General features: G+C 40.5%; 1 protein-coding gene across 2 annotated transcripts in view; it reads left to right on the top strand.

The window, feature by feature from the left end:
* The window catches only part of GRM3 (glutamate metabotropic receptor 3), a 192,963-nt gene that overhangs the window by 125,212 nt on the left and 41,362 nt on the right, over positions 1 to 26,389 (top strand). For both annotated transcript variants that reach the window (XM_059712178.1, XM_059712179.1), the window contains exon 3: positions 4,807 to 5,662. In XM_059712178.1, the coding sequence (XP_059568161.1) occupies positions 4,807 to 5,662 (856 nt within the window). The remainder of the gene's footprint in view (positions 1 to 4,806; positions 5,663 to 26,389) is intronic.

The raw sequence follows: 26,389 nt of genomic DNA on the forward strand, positions 1-26,389 counted from the left end.
AGAGCACAGATTGCAAAATTGATTGTATTAGTGTGGGAAGTTGAGCATAGTATCAAAATGCCTGGGATCAAATCCTGTCTTTACCACACATGTGCTCTTCAGCAAGATTTCTAAGTGCTCAATCTAAAATGACATCATTGTAGTTTCTACTTCATAAGATTGTAATGGGGTTAAAGGAGATAATGCATCTACAACAGTTGGATCTAAATTGGAATCTAAACGAAGCAAACCACTTAATAATCCCCCTTTGACTTTAGCACCCCTCCCTTGAATTTGCATCTGTACCCTCATTTTCTATTAGTTATTTTTTTATACTTTCTTCACTTTTGTAATTTTAACTTAAACCCAGAAACATCTCTTCCTATTGTAATATCACCTTATTGCCAGAGAGGGAGACAAGTCCTTTGAAAAAATCAAGAGACTGGGTTTAATTTTTGCTTTTCACTTGTTGGTTGTGTAAATTTTAGAAAGTCACTTCACCCGGTGAGCTTCAGTTTCCTCTCCTATAAAACAAAAGGCTTATATTATCATCATTGCTCTTCCAGCTCTAAAATGTAAAGATCTTTTTTTTTCCAAAGTCATTGATATAAATTTAATCTTACTTGACCATCTCATACAGACTTTCTTCCAAGCTGTTCTCTTTTAATATATGTAACTTTGTCATCTATTTCCTGTCACTTTTCCTTTTCCACAAGAGTCCAGATAATGTCATCAACACTTTGTGGAAGTCATGGTCCTCCATGGCTACCACTCTTCCCTGAATGGTTCAACTAACACTGAAAAGATTCTAGTGGAAGTGACTCTTAGTGAACCTGTGCTAATTCTTGGTACTCACCTTGCTCAGTTCTAAGTAACTCTATTCTAGAAAGTTACCAAAGTATGTCATACTTATTAATTTATATCTATTCGTTACTTGTAGTTCCTTGCTCCTACCTTTGCACCCCTGACTGTTCTCCCATTATTGATTTATCAAAGATTATTGATTACATAATTCAATGTGATTTCCTTTAGGACTCTGAACTGGAGGCAAACTCAATTACTATGAGTATGAGCTTTCTTTTGCTCTTATTCCCCACTTTGATGTGAGATAACTTTTTCACATTATTGTATTACTATTTTCAGGTTAGGAAATATTCTTATTGAGGAGAATGAAGAAGCAAGAGGGATTAGGCTGGTGTCTTTCTTTTCTCACCTAGAACCAACTTCCCCACCCAGTGTTTCTCTCTTCCCACCACATCTTCATCTAAAATATAACTTAAACTCAAAACAATACCAATGAGAAAAAACACATTGTTCCATTTTCACATTCTGCTTCAGTCTTCCTAGTTCTCACAGGTTCGTGCCAATCTTTCATGTTGTCCATGGAGGTGCCCAAGGACTGAACATACCAACAACACCCATCCCTTGTTCACTAGTTCTTTTAACACTCAAATTCCCCAGTGCACCCTTGCAACCCTGTGGGTTCTTTGAAGATCTTACCTTTTATGTCTTGTTGAGACTACTCTGTATTGTCGGAATTATTTTTTTAAGTCTTCCTATTTCTCTTGACCTTTTTAGAGATTCTATCTATAAGCAGTTATCTCTACATTTAAAGCATTTTTGTCTAAAGCATATATACCTAGACCATGTTTTTTCTTCCTCCACTCCTACTAATATTCTAATTGGGTAACTTTCTTCCAAAATTTCACATTACTTCCCCATTCTAAAATGGTTCTTATTTTAAAAATGATGTCCAGTGTAGGAGTTCCCCTTATTCTCCATCTTTTTCTCAGAGAAACCATATGGCCAGTACAGCAAGTCAGGAATATTTCAGATGCCCAGTTTTGGGACAAAGGAGAGAGAAAACATCTAGCTGACAACTCTCTGAACATCCCCCGACTCTAGTTTTAAGTTTTATGCTAAAAAGAAAGTTCCTACTCATAGCAAGCAGGCAATTCCTTGTTCATACCTTATTGTTTTGGTTCCTCTCTCCTGTTCTTCCAACCTCTGTCTTTCTGCACTTTAAACCTCAGATTCATAATCACACAGGAGAGGGTAGACAGGAATTTATGAGAGAATGACCAAGGTACTTAAAGTGAAAAGATCTGCTTCTAAATCTTGATTTTTGTCCCCACTTTTTAATCTATCATAAAAGTCCATTGTGAGTATTAAAGGAGAACATACACACACACACACACACACACACACACACACACACACACACACATTGTGGTTTTACAATAGAATAAATACCTTTTTTAAAATACATAATCTAAACCACAAATTTCAGTACTCTCTAGAAATCAAGTTAGGGTGGGTGAGGGGGGAAAAGAAGGAAGGTTTATAACCTGATGACTTCTGTGGTGATTACTTTTTACATTAAGCATTTTTACTCTTATAATCCAAGGAACTTAATTTTAAAAGGAACAGCTCACCATGATAAAAGCAGTTCAACACTTTGCTCTATGATTCAATATAGGTGATACAATTGAGATTATGCTTACGTCCTTATTAGTGTTCCATTCTCATGTCTCAGCTCACTGAACATGCCTCCTTTGCCTACAGTAGGTGCTAGACTCCTTATGAGAGAGAGAGAGAGAGAGAGAGAGAGAGAGAGAGAGAGAGAGAGAAACTCTCTTTAAAATGATAGCAACAACTACAATTTTATCCTAACCCACCACCCTCCAAAATGCTACAGCTCATTTTGCCCCTTCCCCATGTAGAGAATCTTCATCATATTGCCAGTATTGCATGCCTAGTTCATCCTCTTGTACAGTCTGCCTTGCTTGTAAAATGTTCTCAGATATCCTGGAGAGATAGGCATGAAGCCACAGGATCCTATCAGCCAAAAGACATGAGCTATTTTCTTAAGCAGCTTCTCATTACTTGTTCCCTTGGAAGAACAGTTTCAGCAGTTTAGGATCCTTTCACTGTGCTTCCTAGTTGCCAGACTGTGTCTCCGGGCATTTTTCAGGTGCTTTCATTCTCTGCCTCCCTGAGGGGTTCAAGTCCTGATGAATATAGCTTGAAGATGAGAAACTGTAGCATCAAGACGAGATGGCCTCTCCAGTGCTAACCAGGAACTCCATAATCAAGCAAAGCCTCTGCCTAGGCTCTTATCACCATTCTGACACAGTAGTACATAAACCCAAAGTAAGCCAGGTACTCAGTGTAGAGGTATTGACAGTACTGGCTCAGTGCCATCTCAGTCATCTCAATCAGGCTGAGAAAACAAGCCACGTTCCTATGTCTAAATGAATCACTATAGGCCAGGGTCTCCTGATCCTGAGGCAAGAAGAAATAAATGTTATACTAGTCTTCATCCACCCACCCATCCACTGGCTTCTATTCCCCCAGTTTCACTCATCTCCTAAAATGTTTTTTAAAGTCTTTATCAAATGCAAAAATGCAAGAAATAGTTGGTTCTTAAATGTGCATTATACTGCATGCTAAGTACCAGATTTTCTAACTGTTCTATTTGTAGTTAAGTAAGAGGTACCCAGATTTGAAAAGATACAGAAAACATTTGTGGTAGCTCCGGGCTATATCGGAAGTATTGGCTGTATAGCAGTCCCGATCTCCAAGAACATGCTGTGTGGCTGTGTGTGAACCTGCCGGGACTCAGATGATTAAGCAGGACTCAGAGGTCTGCTGTTTCACATTTTTTGTGCTTTTTGCTAACAGCTGCCTATTTCAAGCTGTGCTTCCTACATGTCAAATATCAACCTGAAACCATGATTTCTAGAAGGAAAATTTGAAAACACTCTATAAAGTATATAGGAATATTTAATGTGGTTTCTGATTAAAGTCCACTTTGTATATTATGTAATTTAACTAAAGTCAGTATAGAGATAGACATGTTCAGAATATGTGGGGTAGCCAGGGAAAATAAAAAGAAACTTAATATATATATCATATATATATATATGATCTCTGTAGATATTTTAAAAATATATGTATGCAAATACTCTGCATAAAATGCTTCTTGATAAGCTAACTTCACTTTCCTTTTTTATTCTATAATAAATAAAAATAGTGAAACATTATTGATAGGTGAATGGTAAGAAATTTAAATCCTTCATTCAGAATAAGTTTTAAACATTTTGAAAGAGATTGTTCTTTTTGACAAGATCCTCAATGTTTCTGTATTTGCTTTATAACCAAAATACTATAATGATAACATTTGTATGCTTTCCTTTCACATTGTTCAAATAGAAAGAAGTGTTTTAAAAGAAAATACTCTTCAAAGTTCTTCAGAAGTTTAGAGAAGTATATGCCTAAAATTTGGGGTGGACCAAATAGAATTGATTTTTTTTTTTTTTACTTAACCTAGATAATAAATGTCTAATTTGAACTGTCCATGTGGCATACAGTTCCCAAATTAGGCTCTTTCAGAAACTGCCGGTTTTAGCAAAAGAGGGGGAAGTGAGAATTCGACAACATTCAGGCTGCAGCCAAACTGTCTAAAAACTGAATTTGGCCGAGTCACTGTAGCTCACTGTAGCTCATTGTTTGACCGAGTTTTAAGAGAACCCCACACATTTCAAACAAACACGCTGAGGACACCTGAACAAGAGTAATCCTAGTCTAGGGTTGAGCATAAAGTCTGGGGCGGGGGTACCCTCATTTTTCTACTATGTCCTTTCCCAAATCATACACTACCTGTTTGGAACCTGCTTCCTCATATCCAAAAAGCACTGGCAAAGCTTCCGGAAAAGTTCAGTCATCTGGAGGGGACACAGGCGCTGGGTAAAGAGCCTGGTACTATCTGTTTCTTTCTGTCCCTGGGTTTCTAAACCACCTGCTTCCCCTGGCTCCCTCCTCCAGGTGGCAAACCTGCTCAGGCTCTTCCAGATCCCTCAGATCAGCTACGCCTCCACCAGCGCCAAACTCAGCGACAAATCCCGCTACGATTACTTCGCCAGGACCGTGCCCCCGGACTTCTACCAGGCCAAAGCCATGGCCGAGATCTTGCGTTTCTTCAACTGGACCTACGTGTCCACCGTGGCCTCGGAGGGCGACTACGGGGAGACGGGGATCGAGGCCTTCGAGCAGGAAGCCCGCCTGCGCAACATCTGCATCGCCACGGCCGAGAAGGTGGGGCGCTCCAACATCCGCAAGTCCTACGACAGCGTGATCCGCGAGCTGCTGCAGAAGCCCAACGCGCGCGTCGTGGTCCTCTTCATGCGCGGGGACGACTCGCGGGAGCTCATCGCCGCCGCCAGCCGCGCCAACGCCTCCTTCACCTGGGTGGCCAGCGACGGCTGGGGCGCGCAGGAGAGCATCGTCAAGGGCAGCGAGCACGTGGCCTACGGCGCCATCACCCTGGAGCTGGCCTCGCAGCGGGTCCGCCCGTTTGATCGCTATTTCCAGAGCCTCAACCCCTACAACAACCACCGCAACCCCTGGTTCCGGGACTTCTGGGAGCAGAAGTTCCAGTGCAGCCTCCAGAACAAGCGCAACCACCGGCGCCCCTGCGACAAGCACCTGGCCATCGACAGCAGCAACTACGAGCAGGAATCCAAGATCATGTTTGTGGTGAACGCGGTCTACGCCATGGCCCACGCGCTGCACAAAATGCAGCGCACCCTCTGTCCCAACACCACCAAGCTGTGCGACGCTATGAAGATCCTGGACGGGAAGAAGCTGTACAAGGATTACTTGCTGAAAATCAACTTCACAGGTAAGCAAGGAGCCTGGCCTCATCTTCTAGGGTGCAAGCAGGGATACCCCCACCCAGAAATGGTTTCCCAGCCACAGCAAGGGTTTAAACTGTTAAACAGACATGGTGAGATGCAATAAGATGGGTCTTTGATGTTCTTTCTGACTGTTTAGTGAATGTCTTGGCTGGTACCCTATGTGGCATCGAAAGGCCCCCTAGGCAGGGCTGATGGTGGAAGCTGCCGGATGTGGGCTATGCTACATTCACTCTCTTGCTTGTTGTTCGCTGTAAAATGTGACAACCCGGATCAGGGCATTTAATCTTCCTGAGAGAACTGACAGCTCCCTAAGGAACATGAACCTCGAAGGCTTCCTTGTGGGTGATTTGAGCAAAAGAACCTCATAACTTTCACTGTAGGTGAGAGAGAAACACACGCTCTTTTCCCAGAGTCAAGTTGGGGGCGGGTGGGGGGTGAGTGAAGGGGGATGAGGGAAAGTTACTCAGACCATGGAGATTTCCAGGCATTTGAGGTTATTTCTCCTGCTATATAGAAACATTTCCATGTCGGCATTCAGAATTATGGCTTTTCTTAGATTATGTTATGAAATGAAACTTTTTTCTGGGAGCCTGAGAATAAGCAAGTTGAAGACTGATGGAAGTCATTCTGATATAGTAGTGAACATGCAAAAGTGTGTTTAAAGTGGGTTTTGCTGCCTCTCTGTTTATGTCTAAATATTTCTAAACATAACATTGCATTTTTATGCATAACTAACATATAAGAAGCGCAAAATCTTTAGGGTACCATTCTCTACTAAGATGCAAGTAATATTAGTGCATTAAAAGTACTGGTTCTGGGGACTTCAGCTTAATTCTAAATGATTAAATCGTATGTAATATTAGTGGGCACAAAAGATTTTTATGTCAAAAATATTACAATGATAAAATGCTTTCAATGTGCCTAAATTGCTAATAATGTCCCATAGCACTGAGGTATCATTCTAGTCTGCACAGTCTGTTTCAATTAATTTATCATGTAAGACAGGAAAGTGTATATGCTCAAATCATACCATCATTGGAGCAAGAGACAATTCTCAGATCTCCCTTCTAGGTGATCACTCAGAAGTCAAATGGTCTGAAAAATCACTGGTAATACTAAGAGAGGATCCCATGACTATTATTTCCTATTTTAGAATTCTAATCCCTAAACCAGCCTTGAAGACAATTACAAAAATGACCAGCCTTCATTCTTGCACATCTTTTCTTCATTTTACCCACAGGGAGCCAAAAGTAGCAGAAATCAATTATGTCAATATTCCTTCCTACCCATCTGACAGATACCGTCTCTTAATATTAGAGTGACTTTTGTAGGTGGTAAAGATGAAAACCTTTTCTGTGCTCTGTATTCCCACATTTGTTTCTATCTCAGAGTAACAGGTAAGTTCCCACTGACATCTCCAGAAAATAAGAATGAACCATAGAGTCAGTAAAAAAGGATATCTTTACCCTAAATATAAATGAACTCTCAGGTATCTATAAATCATATCTGCAATGCACTTAATTCTTAAGGATGAATAAGATAAGCATCCTTCTTTCCCTTTCTGACTACCTTGGAGTAATCACTTATCTTTATTCACCATGTGCATCAATTAATTTTGTTATTCTAATTCATTCCTTACTCCTGAGCATGCAAATATATCTACTCATCAAAAGCTCATAGAAAGGGAACTCTTAAATTTCAGGGAGCCTTTGGAAGGTGTTTTGTGTAACCAAAATATTTCTCTTCATTCCCTGATTGTTTGAGTCTAAAATGTTAAAGAAAAATAGAGAAATAAGGCCATTATTTGGATTTTTAAAAAGTTGGTTTTGTGTGTTTGTTCGTTTTGTTTTGGTCTGCTTTGTTCAATAACTGACTTTGATTCTACAATTTGGTTTGCTGTGCAGACCTTACCAGGAAGTGGTATTTCAGTTTTCTCAATTTGTCTGGCATTACCAGTCATTCTCCAACTCAGAAGAGAGTAGAAGGGTGGAAAACAGATTTAGGACCTGACTGGGTAGCTCAGTTGGTTGGAGCATCATCCCAATAATACTCCAAGGTTTCTCAAATCAATAAATAAAAATGAAAAAGAAACATTGAAACTACAGAAAAGAGAGGGAATTTAGTTCGGCCACCAGGTAAATATGAGGATTGGACAAGAAAATGCATTACTATGGGAAGATACCAAGATGCTAAATTATCTAAATGTGTACATTAAAATGTCCTACAAGGCCCTACCTGATCTGCCCCCTCCCTGACTGTTACTACTCTTCTGTCACCTCCTTTTACTCCCCCCCACTCTCATTTCATTCCAGCACCCTTGTTTCCAAACTTAGGGATTTTTCACTGACAGTTCTCTTTGCTCCTAATGTCTTTCCCCAGATACCTCCTATGGCTAATTAATTCCCTTACTCCCTTCAAGCCTTTACGTAAATGTTAGCTTCCCAATGAGGCCCGCCTGGCAACCTTCTTAAAACTGCGATGTACTGAACCAACCCCCACCACAGGTGCCCCATTACCCTTTAACCTGCTCTACTTTTTTAACACCATGATTTTTTTCACCTTTTCTCATACCACATCATTTATAATTTTCATGTTTATTCTGTATGATTTTATCTTCGTGCTTGAATATAAACTCCATAAAAAAGGATCATTATCAGTTTTGTTCACTGATGTATCCCAAGTATAATGGGCACTCGGCAAATATTTGTCGATTATGAATAGCACTCATATTTCCTTCTCTAGCTCCATTTCTAAATTGTGAGCTTTTCTTAAGGCAGAGAATGTTTCATCTCTGATCTCAAACACCCAACACAATTTCTGGGACAGAGTGGGTATTATGTAAATATTTCCTGAATAAATAAGGAATGAGAAAAAACAATAAATAGATTTATAATATTATTCTTTTTTGTGGAAATTTAATGTATGTGTTTAATTAACAAACTAGAGGCCGAGTGCACAAAATTCGTTCATGGCGGGGGGGCGGGGATCCTCAGCCAAGTCTGCACCCTCTCACAGTCCAGGACCCCTCGGGGATGTATCAGTGCACCAAGTGGCAGGTGGCCAGGGAGGAGCCCAAATCGGGACCAGGCGCCATGCCACTTGTGGTCATCCCGGTCTGCTGCACTTGCTGCCACCACTCGGTAGTGCTGCTGTGCTCACCAGCCATGAGCCCAGCTTCTGGCTGAGCGGCCTCCCCCGTAGGAGTGCACTGACCACCAGGGGTCAGCTCATGCATTGAGGATCTGCCCCCTGGTGGTCAGTGTGCATCATAGCGACCAGTCATTCTGCCGTAATGGTCACTTAGGCTTTTATTATATAGATGAATTTTGTAATAGAAATGTATATGACTTCTAGAATTTCTGGAATGACTTACTTTGTGTGTGTTTTTTTAACCTAAACACTGTCTTTTAGTTATGTGCTATCATTGTATTTGAGAGAAATAAATTTAAAATCAAACAGCATTAGTGCCAAATCTCTTATCTATTACTTTTTTATAGAAGAGGCCCAAAACTGAAAGTGACTTGCCCAAGGTCATCCATCATCAGGCTAGTGGCAGAGGCCAAGACTGAACTCCAAGGCACTAAATCCAGTGTTGCTTTCGTACATACACAAGGAGCCTAGGAAGTAGAGGACTGTGATCCCAAACTACTACCATAGTTTCTGACACACACAAGATAGTAATGGAATGTTTGTTAAAAGAATGAAAGATGATCAATCAGTAGGTTTGAAATATGTTTCTTTTTGTGCTCCTTTTTATTTATTCTCCCTTTAATGCTCCTGGGCCACTTTTTCAATTATTTGGAACTCTGGTGGTTCATAAACACCCATACTTTGAAAGCTGAGCCATAGAATATAAATATTAGGTATTTAAATAAAAGTTTCAAAGCATTTTTTCTTAGTACTTGTTTTTCATCTGAAAGAGCCATGTCATTCAGAATTCTAAAGTAAATATTTAAATGAGAATTGTTTGGTGTCATGTGACTTTTCGAACTTGCTTTGAATAAAATTTCATGAGTTCATTCTGTATAAGGAAAGCTTAAACTACTCAAGACAGTTAAAAGCAGGGGAAACAGAAAAGGATGTAAAACATTTAAAGAAATGCAATATCACTGTCATTTTGTATGTTCACAGTACAGTATAATTTCTCTCACATTTTGTTCTGAGACCAGTTCCAGAAAGTGGAATAGAACAAAATTATAGTTACAAAAGGCCTTCCTCAAAGATGAACTTGCCCCTACTCCTCACTTGGCAGAGGGGGAAGTTCAGAATGTCAGTATTATTATCTTCACTACGGAAGCACATAAAAGTCAACTCAGCTGTCAGGGTGATGCGGTAACCAGAGTAGATCCAATTCAAAAGAAAGAGTTCCCACTTACTGAACATACTGCCAGAGGTGCTCCAAGATACGTCCCAGAATTCCCGTATCTTGGGATTAACATTTATGACATTCCTCCGAGTGATTTGCAGGGTTTGGCTAAAACGCTCGATAATGGAGAAATTGAGAATTTGATAATAGAAAATTTATCAAGATCACATAATTGGTGACAGACCAAACCATCAAGGTCCTGATTTAGTCATTCATTCCATAGATAGTTTTAGACCTGAGGACCTAACAGGAAACAAGATGCAGGTCTGCAGCATGGCGCCTTACCAGCATCGGGCGCCGGAGCAGGATTAGGGGGGCTTCGGCATGAGGGTCTTTGAGTTCTCTTTCAGTTTTTGTTTTTGTTTTGGATTAGAAAAAGTTGTGTATCTTATGCCTAGAAGAAAACTAGACTCACTGTACAAATCTTACTCCAATGGCTTGACTTACAGACAAAAGGACAACTTCCTGTTACTGCTAGACTGGTGCTCATAATAGGATTGGGTAATGGAACACACAGCTCTTACACTGTTTTTGTTCATTTAGTTCATTGCTTGTCTCTTCTTCTTCTTCTCCTTCTCCTTCTCATTCTCATTCTTATTCCTCTTCTTCTTCTTTCTCTTATTTTTATTCTTATTTTCACACTCATCACTTGGCACTTGGTACCAGCAAAGAGACAGACTACTGAGCTCAGGGAAGACCTGAAGCCTGGTAAAGATGGCCCAGCCTTGTTTTACATGTACAGTTCTCCACACCTGGGAGAGAGGCAGATGGGTAGTCCAGTAGGTACAAGGATCACTCCTGGTATGGGGCTGTAACCCCAGAGCACAGGCCGGGAAGGGCAGATTTTCTGGGACACTGCACTCCAAGGAATCTGTTCAAGCTGGCGCCGACCCAGCAAGGCTCTCCTCTTGAAAAGTTCAGGGCCATCCAAGGCACAGTGAGGAAGCCAAAATGGTAATGGCCACATCTTTAGATGAATGGGCTTTGAAGTCCCTGAAAGAGCAAGCTGCTCTTGATCTTGCTTCCTCCCCTGGAACATTTGTAGTTCCCACAAAAGCACAGAAACTTGTTCCAGCTCTGCTGATCAAAAGCATTTCCAAAACATAGAGATAAATATCCTGTACTTCTTTTCTCCCTTTTCTCCCTGGTCAGCTTCCTGGGGTCACAAGAATACGATTTAAACCCCCAAAGGCCACCACTAACGTGGTAGCTTACTTGTGTATGCACTGTGCCTCCATGCTCTGGTGTCTTAGAAGCTTGAGAAATGATTCTCATTTTAAGGTCACACAGTGGAGAATAGGAGCCTCTAGAAACGTAATTTTCCACTTTGTCCTGAGCTTCCTGCTATTGCTGATGCTGCTTGTTACTATAATTATTACCATACTAGAGGCCCAGTGCACGAATTCCTGGTGGCGGGGGGGCAGAGGAAGGAACCATGAGAGGTTGGCTGCAGGGAGAGGGATTGCAGGAGGTTGGCTGCTGATTCTGAGGAGGGAGCTGGCCCTCATACCCCCCTGGGAAAGGGGCCGAGTCCACAGCCACCCACCCATGGTTTCCTGTCCCAATCCTGGGCCCAAAGGCCCCTGCAGGGTTGGGAAAGGAGGCAACGGTCACCAGGCAGGGCACAAAAGGAATAAACGCCAGACTCCAATGCTGCCCCACCACAATGTGGTTCCTCACCTTCCCCCCTCCTCCTTCCCTCATTGCCGCACCACCACCGTGGTGGGCAGGCGACCCCCAGGGAAGGGAGAGGATGGGAGTGAGACAAACCCTTGTGTCGAGGGCTGACTTTCAATAGATTGCAGCAAGGGAGCTGCTCTGCTACATACAAAACCCCAACCCAGAAGCAGGCAGTCTACAAATGGTTTAGCACCAGCGGCCCATGGGGGCCGGCCAGCCAGGGAGAGGGACTGCGGGCAGTTGGCCGGCCATGGGAGGTTGGCTGTGGGAGTGCACTGACCACAAAGGGGCAGCTCCTGCATTGAGAATCTGCCCCCTGGTGGTCAGTGCACATCATAGTGACTGGTCAACCGGTCGTTCTGGTCATTCAGTCATAATGGTCACTTAGGCTTATATATATATATATATACTAGAGGCCCGGTGCATGAAATTTATGCACTGGGCAGGGGGCTGGGGGGGTGTCCCTCAGGCCAGCCTGCACCCTCTCCAATCTGGGACCCCTCAGGGGTTGTCCGACTGTCAGTTTAGGCCCGATCCCTGTGGGCCATCCAAGGCATAGTGAGGAAGCCAAAATGGTAATGGTCACATCTTTAGATGAATGGGCTTTGAATTCTCTGAAAGAGCAAGCTGCTCTTGATCTTGCTTTCTCCCCACAAAAGCACGGAAACTGCTAACTGCTCCCATCAGCCGGGTTGCCCCTAACTGCCCTCCCTGCAGGCCTGATCACCGACAACTGCCCTCCCCTGCCAGCCATCTTGTGGCTATGGGTGCTGCCATCTTTGAGGTGGGGCAGTCAATTAGCATATTCCCTCTTTATTAGATAGGATAGTTGTTATGACTAGTATTAGTATTTAATAACCTTAATTTATCTTGATTCATTTGAAGAGCCATCCTGTCTATGAAGCAGGAAAGAGTAATCACCCTCAATAAAGTATATAAGAAATGGATTCTATCATCTTGCTTATCAGGAAATAGCATGATAAATACATTATTTACTAGCCTTGGCCAGTTGATTGGAGCATTATCTTGTACACCAAAAAGTTGCAGGTACAATTCCCAATCAGGGCACACACCTAGGTTGAATGAGTTTTATTCCCAGTTGGGGCATATATGGGAGGCAACCTATTAAGGTTTCCTTGTCATATTGATGTTTCTCTCTCTCGCTTTTTCTCCTTTTCTTTCTCTCTGAAATCAAGTTGTTGTTGTTTTTTAACATATCCTCAGGTGAAGATGATGATGATGATATATATCAGTGATGGCGAACCTTTTGAGTTCGGTGTGTCAGCATTTTGAAAAACCCTAACTTAACTCTGGTGCCGTGTCACATATAGAAATTTTTGCAACCATAGTAAAACAAAGATTTACATTTTTGATATTTATTTTATATATTTAAATGCCATTTAACAAAGAAAAATCAACAAAAAAATGAGCGTGTCACCTCTGACACGTGTGTCATAGGTTTGCCATCACTGATTATATATATACACTAGAGGCCAAGTGCACAAAAATTTGTGCACTTGGAGGAGTCCCTCAGCCCAGCCTGTGCCCTCTCCCAGTCTGGGACCCCTCAGGGGATGACCACCTGCTGGCTTAGGCCCGCTCCCTGGGGGATTGGGCCCAAGCTGGCAATCAGACATCTCTCTGACAGCCCGGGAGCCCTCGGGGGATGTCTACTTGCCAGTGGGGTGCAGGCCTAAGCTGCAGTCGGAGATCCTTAGCACTGTTGAGGAGGCAGGAGAGGCTCCCACCACCACTGCTGTACTGGCAGCCGTCAGCCTGGCTTGTGGCTGAGCAGAGCTCCCCCTGTGGAGTGCACTGACCACCAGGGGGAGCTCCTGCATTGAGCATCTGCCCCCTGGTGGTCAGTGTGTGTCATAGTGACCAGTCATTCCCAGTCATTCTGCTGTTAGAGTCAATTTGCCTATTATCCTTTTATTATATAGGAGTGCCTGGCCAGCCTGGGTGAGGGGCTGATGGCTGTTTGCAGGCTGGCCACAGCCCCTTCAGGCTGGGGGGTCCTGCTGGGGTGCCTGGCCAGTCTGGGTGAGAGGCTGAGGGCCATTTTCAGGCTGGCTAAGCCCCCTAGTGGGGACCCTCACCCCATGAGGGTGTGGCCAACCTGGGTGAGGGGCTGATGGCTGTTTGCAGGCTGGCCACAACCCCCAGCCACCCAAGCTCCCAGTGGAGGCTGGCTGGAAGCAGTTATCTGGGATTTATGTAGCTTCTATAATTGAAACTTTGTTGCCATGAGCGGAGGCCTCAGCTGGCTCAGGGCTGGCGGGAAGGTTGGCTTCCTCCATCGCCCGGGCAACCAAGCCTCCTGCTTGCTCCAGCTCCATGGCTGCCCGCCGCCATCTTGTTGGGTTGATTTGCATATAGTCACTCTGATTGGCTGGTGGGTGTGGCTTAGGGCATAGCAAAGGTACAGTCAACTAGCATCTTTCTCTCTATATAATTCCCTATATACTTTCAGACTTTTTGGATATCATGTATATTTACAATAACATCACTTACATAGGTGTCTGGAGATTGAACAAAATATTCTGAGTATTTTTAAAAACTATAACTGATATATAGTTTAAAAATAAGCTTAGCCTATATTCCTGACCTTTGGGACACCTGGCATTCTCCACAGTAAACTAGTCTTCTAAAGGTTTCCAATCGTGGTTGCATTAGAAATACCTTTTCCCACTTCCATATACCTACTTACCCTCAACAGGACACTAGAAAGCCAAAATAAAGAAAGGAATTACTTCCAAGTGATTCAGAAAAAAAAACACTCTTGCTCTATTGGCACTTAGCTCAACTCCCTGCGTGCAGTTGCAATAATAAACAATTGCCCTCAAATGTTCATTATCCAAAAAGGAATGTGTTAACTCTTTCATTAATTGCCATAATGGTGTCTTCAATAAAGAATGACTCATAGCAAAGGCCTCCAATTTTATACTTTGCTCCTTCCTCTGAGACCATCAAATTGTACTAGATCAATAGTCACAATTATCATACTGTTATTTCCAAAAATCAATAGTAAATTGCAAAAAGATAAATTCAGACTACAGGTCACTTATCTTAAATGCTGTTTAAGACTGCATTTTTCTTCCCTTCCCCCTTTCTTTCATTCTATTACAAAGCTCCATACTTAATTAAAAGTAAATTGATATTTTTAAAAAAGGGAAAATACACTGGGTCTGAAACTTCCAGAATTTCCATCCAAGACCATACTAGTTTTAGGGGTTTGTTTCTTTGGTGTATTCCAGAGTTACTCTTGTTGTGTTCATGTTGTTGAGTGGTGACAATAATTTGCCATATATCAACTTTTGTTTCTAAAAAAATTAAAAATACCATTGGTGCTTTCATAAATTAGAACTTAAGAATTTTCTATCACAAACTTTTGTTTATATAGAATATCCAGTGACCAATAATCCCATGGTAGCATTATATCAGCTTCTTGGGGTACTTAAAAAATGTTCTCTGTACCTAAAATGCTTATAGTCTAATTAGTTCAATTTTAACAAAAGCAGAAAACAGAAAAGTTAACATTTTTCAGTCATCAAAAAGAAAGCCTTTGGATAATGCAGTTATTTATATCCTCTTCATTTTTATTTATTAAAAACTCTGTGTCATCTCCAGAAATATTTTAAACAGAAAAATGTAAATAAAATGCTTCTAAGAGGAAAGTAAAAGTGCCAACTTCCAGAGATATCTCCGTACCTGTGTTTGCCTGCCTAGATTCTCCCTATGAACTTAGACAATAAGCCTTCCACCATTTAACTCCTCTCTTTTCAGTGCAGACATTTATTAAGTTCTTTTGTCTTGCAAGGGTCTTTGCTGCTGAATGAATAGCTAAACAGTATTTTAAAAAGGAAAATAAATGAATTCCTTGTTTCCTTTGTCTTTGAAATGTTATATCATAATTTTATTTAAAATATTATAGCAATATTTAGGATACTGACAGACACTTTCAGAAGTGAAATAAGATCAAATAATTTGACAACAGAAGTAAGAAAACAAGAAGTTGATATTCCAACCTTCTACTCCTTTTCACTGGCATCTACAGTTTAAATTTCATCATCCAAACTACAGAGATTGAGTGAACACAGTTCCATTAGTGTGCAAGCTCATCCATTTAAACAGTTAAATATCAGGCCACAGTGTGCCAAAGAGTTGATTTCCTTGTCCCTCACATTTGATGGCCCATCACAAGAGCTTATTCAACAAGAAACTAAAATGAAGATATTGCCCCAAATTCAGAATCCTAATAATAGTTGTGAAAATGCATCTCACTCATCACTTTGTCATTTTTTAAACACTTTAAACACACTATATTAGATTCTTACCACAACCCTGTAAACTAGGTTGAGAAGATGTTATTAGTCCTCATTTTATAGATGAGAAAATGGAGGATGGGAGAGGCAAAATGACCTGACCAAGGTCAAAGAAAAAAGAACCCTCCTGGATTAGATTCATGTGTTTTGATTGTTATCCAGTGACATATCCCCTCAACTTCCCAGGTCACAGGCATATGGTGATTCTTGTCTAACAAAGCAGACAAAAGTGACTGAGGGCAAAATTAGCCTGGTTTTGTTTGTTGTTGGCAAGTCTTGAAAGAATATTGGCACTCATCAGAACAAGAGACTGAATCAGAAAAGTTCATATTTATTCTAGATCTAAGGCTGCATGGCTCTGTGGCTTGGGGCAAGCCACCTAGCCACTCCTGGATCCATCTGTTAATAGTTATCAACACTACATGTATGTTGAGTGCCAAATAGAACCACCAGATACAGTAATTTTGTTTTTACCTTTCATATGATTAAAGTATTCCTGGGGAGATTAAAATTTCTGGTTGTAGTTAAAGAGCATGGTAATCCCCATTCCACTCACACTGGAAAGACTTCCCTGAAGGAGATGGGATTAGAAGTGAACTTGGAAGAATCATGTAAATTTCATGTAGTCATTCAATATTTATTGCTGATCTTCTCTACATCAGGAATTAAGCAGTGAAACGTAACAAAGGCTCTACCCTACAGAACTTATATTTCATAAATAAGCCAGTAAATATGCAGCGTGTCGCATGGCGGTATATGCCATGAGAAAAATAAAGCAGGGTGAGCGGACAAGGGAGTCCCAGGTGTGTGTGTGGGAGTTGAGTGGGATGAGTTACTGTTTTATAAAAGGTGTTAAGGGGAAAAAGAAACTTCACTGACGATTTGATATATGAGCCAGAGACCTGAAGGAAGTAGGAACTAGCCGTGTGGAAATAGTGAGGGAGAGCATTCCCAGGAAGGAAATAACAATGCCTGAGGTGAGAGGCCTGCTTGATGTGTTTCAGGGAAGCACTGAGGCCAGTGTGTCTGGATGGAGTTCGCATGGAAGAAAGAGAGGAGGTGAGATCAGAGAGGTGGTGGGGTCCAGGTCCTGGGGGACCTTGTAAGGATTTTGGCTTCCACTCTGTTCTATGAGAAGCCATTTGGAGGCTCTGAGAAAGAAGTGACAGGAACAATATCAAAGATTTAGAATAGGGGACTTTTTAAAATTATGGTTACACACCCAAAAAGCTAATAAATAAACCTAAAGAGACCTGTCAATGTTGACATCCTAGTATGTATCTTTCATAAATACAGAGGAATCTAAGACATTTTAATGTCTAAAGAGCAAGCCTTTTGTTAGTCTTCAAGGTACTCAATTAGAGCCAGAATCAATTCTCTCCATTTTGCATCACCAACTAAACACACATGAATTTACTCTTCACATTGTAGTCATTTTTATACTCCAGACTCAAGACTGGACAAAAGTACTTACAAAAATAGCAATGTGCTTCTATAGAAATTTGTACGCTCACATCTAGACTTCCTACCATACAATTCTTGATGATAGCTACAAAAAGAAAGAGAAAGCCACTGAGTGATGTTTGTTCAGCCCCAAATGCTGTGGTGATAATAGGATATTCTTCTCTCTGTAAACCGTCTTCCCACCACACAAAGCCCCTAATCTAATTGTGTTACTTCAGGCGATCCTCAAGTTGTTCTGGCCTCATGCACATCCGGTGCATAACAGTGATAGCAAGGTGGCCTATTTCTGGCCCCATCATAATTTATTATTAATGATAGACCATCATAAAATGTTATGGGCTTCATTGATCAAAGTATTAAGTCATTTCTGCAACACTTATTGAAGCATCTTTCTTATGTTAGACACTAGAAAGGGGAAAGGGGACAAAGAAAAAAGATGTGATCACTACCCTCCAACAACCACTACTCTAGGAGAGGCAAGAATATATCTTGCAACATAATGTGAGGCAGGATGCGTTAAGGGCCATAAAAGAAGTATTAGGGCAATAAAAGCACCTGTTTAGTAATTTACATTTTAAAAAATATACTTGTACAGTGCTGGCTGGTGTGGCTCAGTTGGTTGAGCATTGGCTCATGCAGCAAAAGGTTGCCAGTTTGATTCCAGGCCAGAGCACATGCCCAGGTTGCAGGCTCGATCCCCAGTAGGGGGCATGCAGGAGGCAGGTGATTGATGTTTCACTCTCACATCGACTTTTCTCTCTCTTCCTCTCTCTCTCCCACCCTCTCTCTCTCTCTCTCCCTTTCCCATCCTCTCTCTCTAAAATGAATCAAAACACATATTTAAAAAATCTTTTTGGAAAAGAAGTTCTTCCCTCCTCCCCTGAAAATTGTAATTAAAACACTCATTTCTCACATACACACAATCACATAAAAACATACTCACTGGAATAAGTTCCTATCTTTTTACATAACATCACCACAGAGGAGTGCCTTTATCTTTCAGTATCACTAAAACAAAGGATCATTTTTCCCCACTTCATAAAAAATTTAATCTAGTCAACGCTGTTTCTTGGTTTCTTGTCCCATGGGAGCATCTTTAATCGATACAGGCCAGTGTGTCATTTTTCCTGTTTGTTTGGAGCGCATAATAAAATTGCCCAGAACATCTATTTTCATGTGAATATTTCATCATAAGGGAAATATTAGGTAAGAAGTAGGAAAGGGAGAGCAGAAACTGACAGCAACTTATTTCAACCATAAATTTTTGTTTATGGCACAGGAGGTGCCATTCAATTGCTTCATGTGCCAGCCTTAGAGTAAAAGTTCATGATAAGGGACAACAGTAAATTTGCTCAAGGGCCGGAAAAAAAGACATTTAGTTTTATGTCTTTTCAAATCGTTTTCCTATTGGTAATATAAAGAATCAACTTTTGAACTTTAAGCCATTTTTAGCTTCATCCTAAAAGAACTAATAAAAGCAATTAAATCACACCATGAACCATTTTTCTTTTTCTGTCTTAGGTGTATGATTTTCCCTTCCTACATTGGCAAAGTGGGAAGGAACTTTCAAGGGTTACTTAGTCAAAATTATTGAGGTTTTTCTTTAATTTAATATAATTATCCCTTTAACCAGTATTTAAGGAATACTGGTTAAGTATTTTAAAACAGATAAAAGTGGAGTCGCTTTGATTGAATTCAGGAGGTGCTGGGTATGAGCAATTGTATCTGGTTACCATGTCCACAACCATTGTAGTTTATTAGTTTGAAGTGTCTTTATGAAAAGTCTTTTCCTCACTTTAAAAGGTAAAAAGTAGTGAAAATATTAAACTTGTTAGTAAGGAGATAAATATATAAGAGAGGCATGAGGTCATTGTTACTAAGTGCTGAGAAACATGCCCAATTTTGCTATGCACATAGAGTAAGCATTGGGGAACTGAGCTGATTATCAGGAACAAAGAGTGACTCAAAATTTGGGGAAAGCCTTTGCACTTGTGCATCAAGAGGCAAGGAGAAGCAGCTAAGAAAAGAGGTAACTTTGGAGTATGTGGCTATTGAATTGATATTTACCTTCGATGCCTGTTAACCTTTGTGTTAACCCAAAAAGATGCTAGAATTACAAAATGGGCTCTTTGTAAAAGGGTTACTGTTGAAACTTTTGTTTCAAGCCAATGGTTTGAAAACCCACTTGAGTCTAAACAGAATCAAAGTGAGCATCAAAGTTGTGAAGAACAATAAGAGCTGCTGAAAAATTCTTCCCAGCATTTCCAGGGAACATTGAGGGTAATCCCATCCCAGCAGGTTTTTTATATGGAAAAACTGATCTATTTGGGAAGAGAATAATGTGCCCATTTTACCACTTTATGTGTTTAGTTGAAATGGAATTATAGACATAAACTCCTCCCAATCACTTTGGACTTAGGATCAAGGGGATTTCTGAACAGCTTTTTGGAGCCTAGCTCATTGATATGTAGACAACCGGTTCTCTCTAAAGAGTAAACAGCTAAATTTCTGAGTCACACCCTTATTTTGAATGATTTGGAGGGCACTATATTTACATTTTTATTTTATTTTCAAGATATCATTTAGTGGAGAGAATGAAATCTAATCACAGTGCCCTTCATTATTATCAGAACTCCTTGAGTTATTTCAGAGTTGTAAGATTATTTTTCTCCCAACACCCCTAATTTAAAAGTACAACATAGAAATAAATTGCATTGTGTTTCACGTAATAGAATCTATACTCATCTGCTAAATGCGCAAAATTCTCTCCATAAAGCTAATTAACTAGATAAAAGGTCCATATCAGGCTTGCAGCAGTTCCTGTCTCCAAGGGCCCACCTCAGTAATTAATTATATTCCTGAGAATTTCTGAAAACACTCTTCCAGTTTCATGGGTCTTTAGAAATGAAACATCTTGGGCATCATCCAAATTATCTTAATCTCTCTTAATCTGCCTAGAATTGCATCCAGTTCGTACAAAGAAGCAGAGTTAAATGTCTTTAAAATGAGGGCTATATATCTTCCTCTTTAATCAGTTATTTACTTCAGCTTCAGATAACACAAACTGAATTTTTAATCAACCTCATTTTTAAAGCACTGTTAACATTAGAGTGCCCATTCATTTGGGATCAGCTTAACATATTGGCTTGGTTGAAATAAAAAAATATTAATAAAGCATGAATTAAGTACTGAAATGTTATAATGTATTGTTAACAGGCCACGACTTGGTTCCTATTAAAGTTCCAAATGCCAGGTAGGCTGTGTCCCATGGGCATGTCTTGCTGGCCAGGAATCTTTGGCATCGTAGCTGCCACCATGTTAACTTCATTCCTCTACTGAGGAAAATTCCTTGTCCATTCAGGACTTCCTAAGAGATATGACATTTTATCAGCTAGAACCCTAGTGGAGCATGAGTTTCTGAGAGGCAAGATCCTGAAGGAATGTATGTGGAGATGGGGTCTGGAGGAATTGGCACCCAAGAGTGAAGAGAAGGGCTAAGATAATCTTCCCCACCAAGTCATTTACCTCTACCTTGGGCTTCCCCCCAAATTCAGACCAGATGGCTATTTAAAGCTCCTCAGGGGAAAGTAGACTATAAGCCATCTAAGCATAATCAAAAGACATGCAGAAATGGCACTGGCTCTTTATAAAACTACTAGAGGCCCGGTGCATGAAAATTCACGCATTGGAGGGGGGGTCCCTCAGCCTGGCCTGCCCCCTCAGGGGCGGGAGGCGACCTGGCAATGCCCCATCACACCTCTGCTGCTGCCACTGCCAGCAGTGCAAGCCTTGGCTGGCCCTGGTTACCTGAGCCTCGGGCAGCCCTGGGCAGCTAGGGGGCTGAGGAGACTGGGTGACTCCGGAGGCAGGCGCACAGAGCTGAGGGGACTGGGCGCCAACATTTTGTGGCTATGAGCACCGCCATCTTTGAGGGTGGGGCATTAATTAGCATATTCCCTCTTTATTGGCTGTGGGCGCTGCCATCTTTGAGGGCGGGGCAGTCAAATAGCATATTCCCTCTTTATTAGATAGGATGCCTGAGTGTTAGCACTTCAAATGATCTGGCTATGTCATTGTCACAGTCTGAATGTACTCTCTCCTCTATATTTAGTCTCCAGATGTGAGACACTTTCAAGCTATTCTTAAAAAACAAGAATAATATAAACTTCAAAAAAACAACTAGTGGAAGATGGAGCAGACGCTATCAGAAGAAATGCACCCTCTTGAAGATGTGAAGCCTCTCCTTCCCAAAACTAGTTGAAAGGAAGCTTTCTTCCCTGTCTCGTGGGATTTCATAGTGTCACCCTAACAAAGCTGAAGAGGGTCAGAATTTTTAATGAGAAGTTTCCTTTAATTACAGGCTCCCTTGCTATGTTTACGAAATAGCTAGTAGCCCTGAGGGTGGAGTTAGACTGTTTAAAGTCATGTTTTAATCTCCTCTGTAATTGCAATTTGATTGCTGGTGTAAATTACCTAGTAGGTTTGCCACATTCAGTGCCAACCATTTCCCAGAGTGCATAATTTTGAATTAAAAGGCTGATATCCATCCAAAAGTTTCCCAGAATGTTTCCTGGGCTCATTGAATTATGCATTAAGTGGAATTCTTTAAAAAGAAGGCAAGAGGTTTCTTTGATGTCAGCTAGGGTTTTTCATCATATTATGACTATTAATTTCTAGACTTTTTTAGGGGGTGTTTCTTGAAATCTATGCTCAGTTTAGGAATTATTACTGATATTTCTCTAACCTTTAAATTTTATTTTAACAGCATCATATATCATCCTGAATATGGCAGGTTCTGGCAGAAACCTGGTGGTTCATTTCCTAGGCGGGGAGTGGGGAGGAGGATGGAGAAAAGGACCAAACACACCCTCTGCTGTATAAAACATGTATATGCTTTTAAGAACTTGCCCTCACATTAAGAAAAGGCTTTAGGATCCTCACGAGGACAAATAAGAACAACTAGGAAGCTGAGATGTATATAGGAGCTCATCTATGGGGCATCTCTAAGCTAATATCCAAATGCCAATGGTCTCCTTTGATGATTTTTTTAACACAAGGTAACCTGATATTAGTATGTTTAATTGAGATATGTCCCCTATCCAAATAGCGCATTACAAGTTGTAATAAGCAAAATCGATCTTAAGATAGTAAACAGCACCCCCTTATGCAAAAGGAAATAAGGACAATCAAGTTTCCACCATCATATGCAAAAGCTGATTCTGGGAAAATTATTTACATCGTGCACAATTCCATATTACTGGTCTCTTTTCTTTTATGTATACAAAGCACTTTGAAATTTGTCAAGGGCTGCGCTTTTCTACATCCTTATAAGTTAATATAGACTTCATCATTCAGCACAGATACTCCTGAGAGCGAAAGGGAGCGCTATGAATAATTACATCAGGACAATGTGCACAAACCGGGTCTGTCCTGGCCTAATCAGGACAAAATGCCTCTCTTCATAGGTAATCAAATCTTGCAAAGAGAAACCACCTCCCAGTCTATCCCTACTGCCAACTCACAGAGAAGGAAAATCACAGGTGGAAATGATGCTGTGGAGTGAGCAGATTCCAGACTGGGGCAGTGAGGAGAAACACGGGTTCTCATCACAGATATGTTCAGCACTGACATTATTTGATTCCATTATTCATGCATCAATTCAGCCATGGCTCAGTACCATTAAAAGAGGCAGAAATGCGTGTTAATTGGATTTATTGTGGTGATCATTTTGCAATATATGTGAATAGCAAATCATCATGTTGTACACTTGAAACTAATATAATGTTATGTCAATTATACCTCATTTTTTTAAAAAAAAAATAAGGTCAAATGAAACTTGACGAGAACCTAGAAGGGAGATAAGTCACTTCTGAGCATAGACAGGCTGTTTCAGGGAGAAGGCAGCATTTGAAGTAAGCATTGAAAGAAAAGCAAGATTTGGGGGATGGGCATTCTGGCAAAGACAGAAGCTTTCAATAATGCACCGGGGCAACAGTAAAATATAGTGTTGCCCCATCAGATCATTAAATATTGCTTTTCAACAAACCTTCCTTGAAGCTTATTAAGTGTCAAATATTTTTAGCACACTGACAGATAAAACAGACATCAATTCCTACCTTCAAGAATATACAGCCTGGTCCTAGCTGGTTTGGCTCAGTGGATAGAGCATCGGCCTGTGGGCTGGAGAGTCCCGGGTTTGATTCCAATCAAGAGCACATGCCCAGATTGCTGGCTTGATCCCCAGTAGGGGGCGTGCAGGAGGTAGCCAATCAATGATTCTCTCTCATCATTGATGTTTCTATCTCTCTCTCTCCCTCTCCCTTCCTCTCTGAAATCAATAAAAATATATTTAAAAATAAAAAGAATATACAGGCTGGTAAGTAGTAGGATTTGAGCATCTGTATTTCAGAGGCCATTTCTGAATTAGAGATTTGGGAACCATCAGCATATTTAAACTGACAAGAAATAGTTAAGATCACTTTGGGAAGAGACATAGAGAGGAAAGTACTAAACCCTGCGTTACTCCAATATTTAGAAATAAAAAGAATGTCTTGGGGGGGAGGGGAAGCTGGTATAGTAACAGTAAAACAATATATCTTACTCTCTTTTCCAATTAGGGAATATAGGTCTCTATTTCAGAGGAAATTAAGTTTGTCAAGATATAGATCAGATATAGCTTTAAGCTTCCTCATCATCCAATAATTATCATAATAATTTAAAAATTAAGAATACCTTTCTCCAAGGAACCTTAAATGCTTTAAGTGAATTTTGTAATGTATCTCTCTAGGATTGTTCATAAATTATAAAATATACCTTAGTGAAAGTTAAGCAAAAACACCATTACTATTTATGCTATCTTTAGTTTTAGATTTCCTGTAGGGAAATACTCAGTTCTCCTTTTTCACTATCCATGAGGTGAATCAGAGCAGAGCTACAATTCCAATCTTATTTATGAATATAAAATTAACTCAAAATATAGCTCAGTTACTCTTTCCAGATCCCTCCTGTATAGTGTCCTCTGTCATGCTGTCTATCATTTTTAAATGAATGTTATTCAGTGAGCCCTTTGGGGCCTGCTTTTGATCACTTTTTATGTTAACTATTACAGAAAATTTTAAGTACAACTTCGGCTGAAGGTCAGTGTAAGGAACAGCAAATATTTCCTGGATTTTCTGAGCCTTGTCAGAGTTCAGGCTGTCCTATTTTTAGTCTTTGGTATCCATTCGGTAAATACTTATTAAGCACCTACTGTGTGTTAGGCCTTGGACCTACACATTCAGGCTAAAAAGATGTCAGTCTCTACCTTCAAGATGAGACTCCAACCATTCACTTCCTTGTTTGTTTCTCTTTAGGCTTCTATGACTTCTAATGTTTTTCAAACTCTGTTCTTCTATGACTTCCATGATTCCAAACCGTCTGTGTCCTTCTCATTCCTCATTGGCCCTTCTCTCTTAGCCTCCTTGGCAGGCTCATTCTGTGTCCAAACTCTAAATGTTGCAACAGCTTACGGCACCATCCTGCAAATCCTCTCTGTAGTTGACTCATAAAGTCCCCAACATTGAACATTATCTGTGTTTGGATATTTATTTTTCTTGACATCTTATCTTGAATATCTAAAAAATATCCTACGTTTAACATATCCAATCCAAAACTCTATTTTCACTCTCCCATCCCCCCACCCCACCTGCCAAAATAAAAATGTACACAACTGTTCCTCTATCTTTCTCAGTTAATGGCACCATCATCCATCTCTTTCAGTGAAAATCTATAGTCAACCAAAGATCAACTCTTTTCCTCCCAATGTTAATTCATGAGCACCACTTCAGAAGATATATCCTAAATCTGACTACTTCTTACTGTCTGTACTCCTCTTCCAAACTGCCCACCTTCATCTCTTGCTTCGATCCCTGAAATACCAGCTTAGTCATTTTCCTTGTATTCATTCTCATTCTCCACATCAAACCAGAGTAATCTGTTAAAAATGTAAATCCTCAGGACACTTTTCATTGATGATAGAATAAAATCTAAACACATTACCAGAATCTATAAGACCCAGTAGGACACAGTCCCCTGCTGCCACTTCAATATCACACAGGTCTATCGAGAACAGTCTTCCTCCAGAGCCTCAGATGGATGGCTCCTTCTTGTCGTTAGGTTCAGCTCAAATAGTACTTTCTTTAAAAAGCCTTCCTTGGTCACCCTACCTGAGGAATCCTCCCACCTACCATGACTGTGCATTATACTGTTACCTAGTTTTAGTTTTTGTCATAGCGCTGACTTATCCCAATTTGAAGTTATATTATCTGTTTAATTGTTCGTTTGTAGTCCACTAGGCTAATCTGCAAGGAGGCAAGAATCATGAGCATGTTGTTCACATTTTTAGCCTTAGAATTTATTGAGTTAAATATGTAAATGAAAGGATTGAGGTTAGAATTGAATTCTATGAGGATACAAAGAAGTATTACTTATTCTCATTTTAGGGGGTCAGCAAAAAAAAAATTCATGTCTTGAGATATAAATAAAAATGAATAAAGAGGGACCCAGGGAAAGGAAATTACATATGCAAAGAAACAGAGGCAAAAGTTTTGAACTTTCAGGGAATAAAAAATTGTTCAGTACTTGTGGAGCATAGAGCTTAAGAAAGATGAGCTGGGGGGACAGAAGTGGTAGGGACAGATGTTGGGGGGAAGGAAGGAGTAGGAAGGAATAGTTAAACATTTGTGAGATAGGTAAAAGTATTACATTGTCAAAGACATTAAGTCTCCTGTTGAGGAGTTTGAACTATTTATTGGTGCTGCTACAGTGTGGAGAATCAATTGTTGGTAATGAGAGGTCGAGTCTCAGCTAAAGGGAAATCGTTTGCTAGGCTAAAAAAT

Source organism: Myotis daubentonii, chromosome 10 (genome assembly GCF_963259705.1).
Source record: "Myotis daubentonii chromosome 10, mMyoDau2.1, whole genome shotgun sequence".
NCBI lineage: Eukaryota > Metazoa > Chordata > Mammalia > Chiroptera > Vespertilionidae > Myotis > Myotis daubentonii.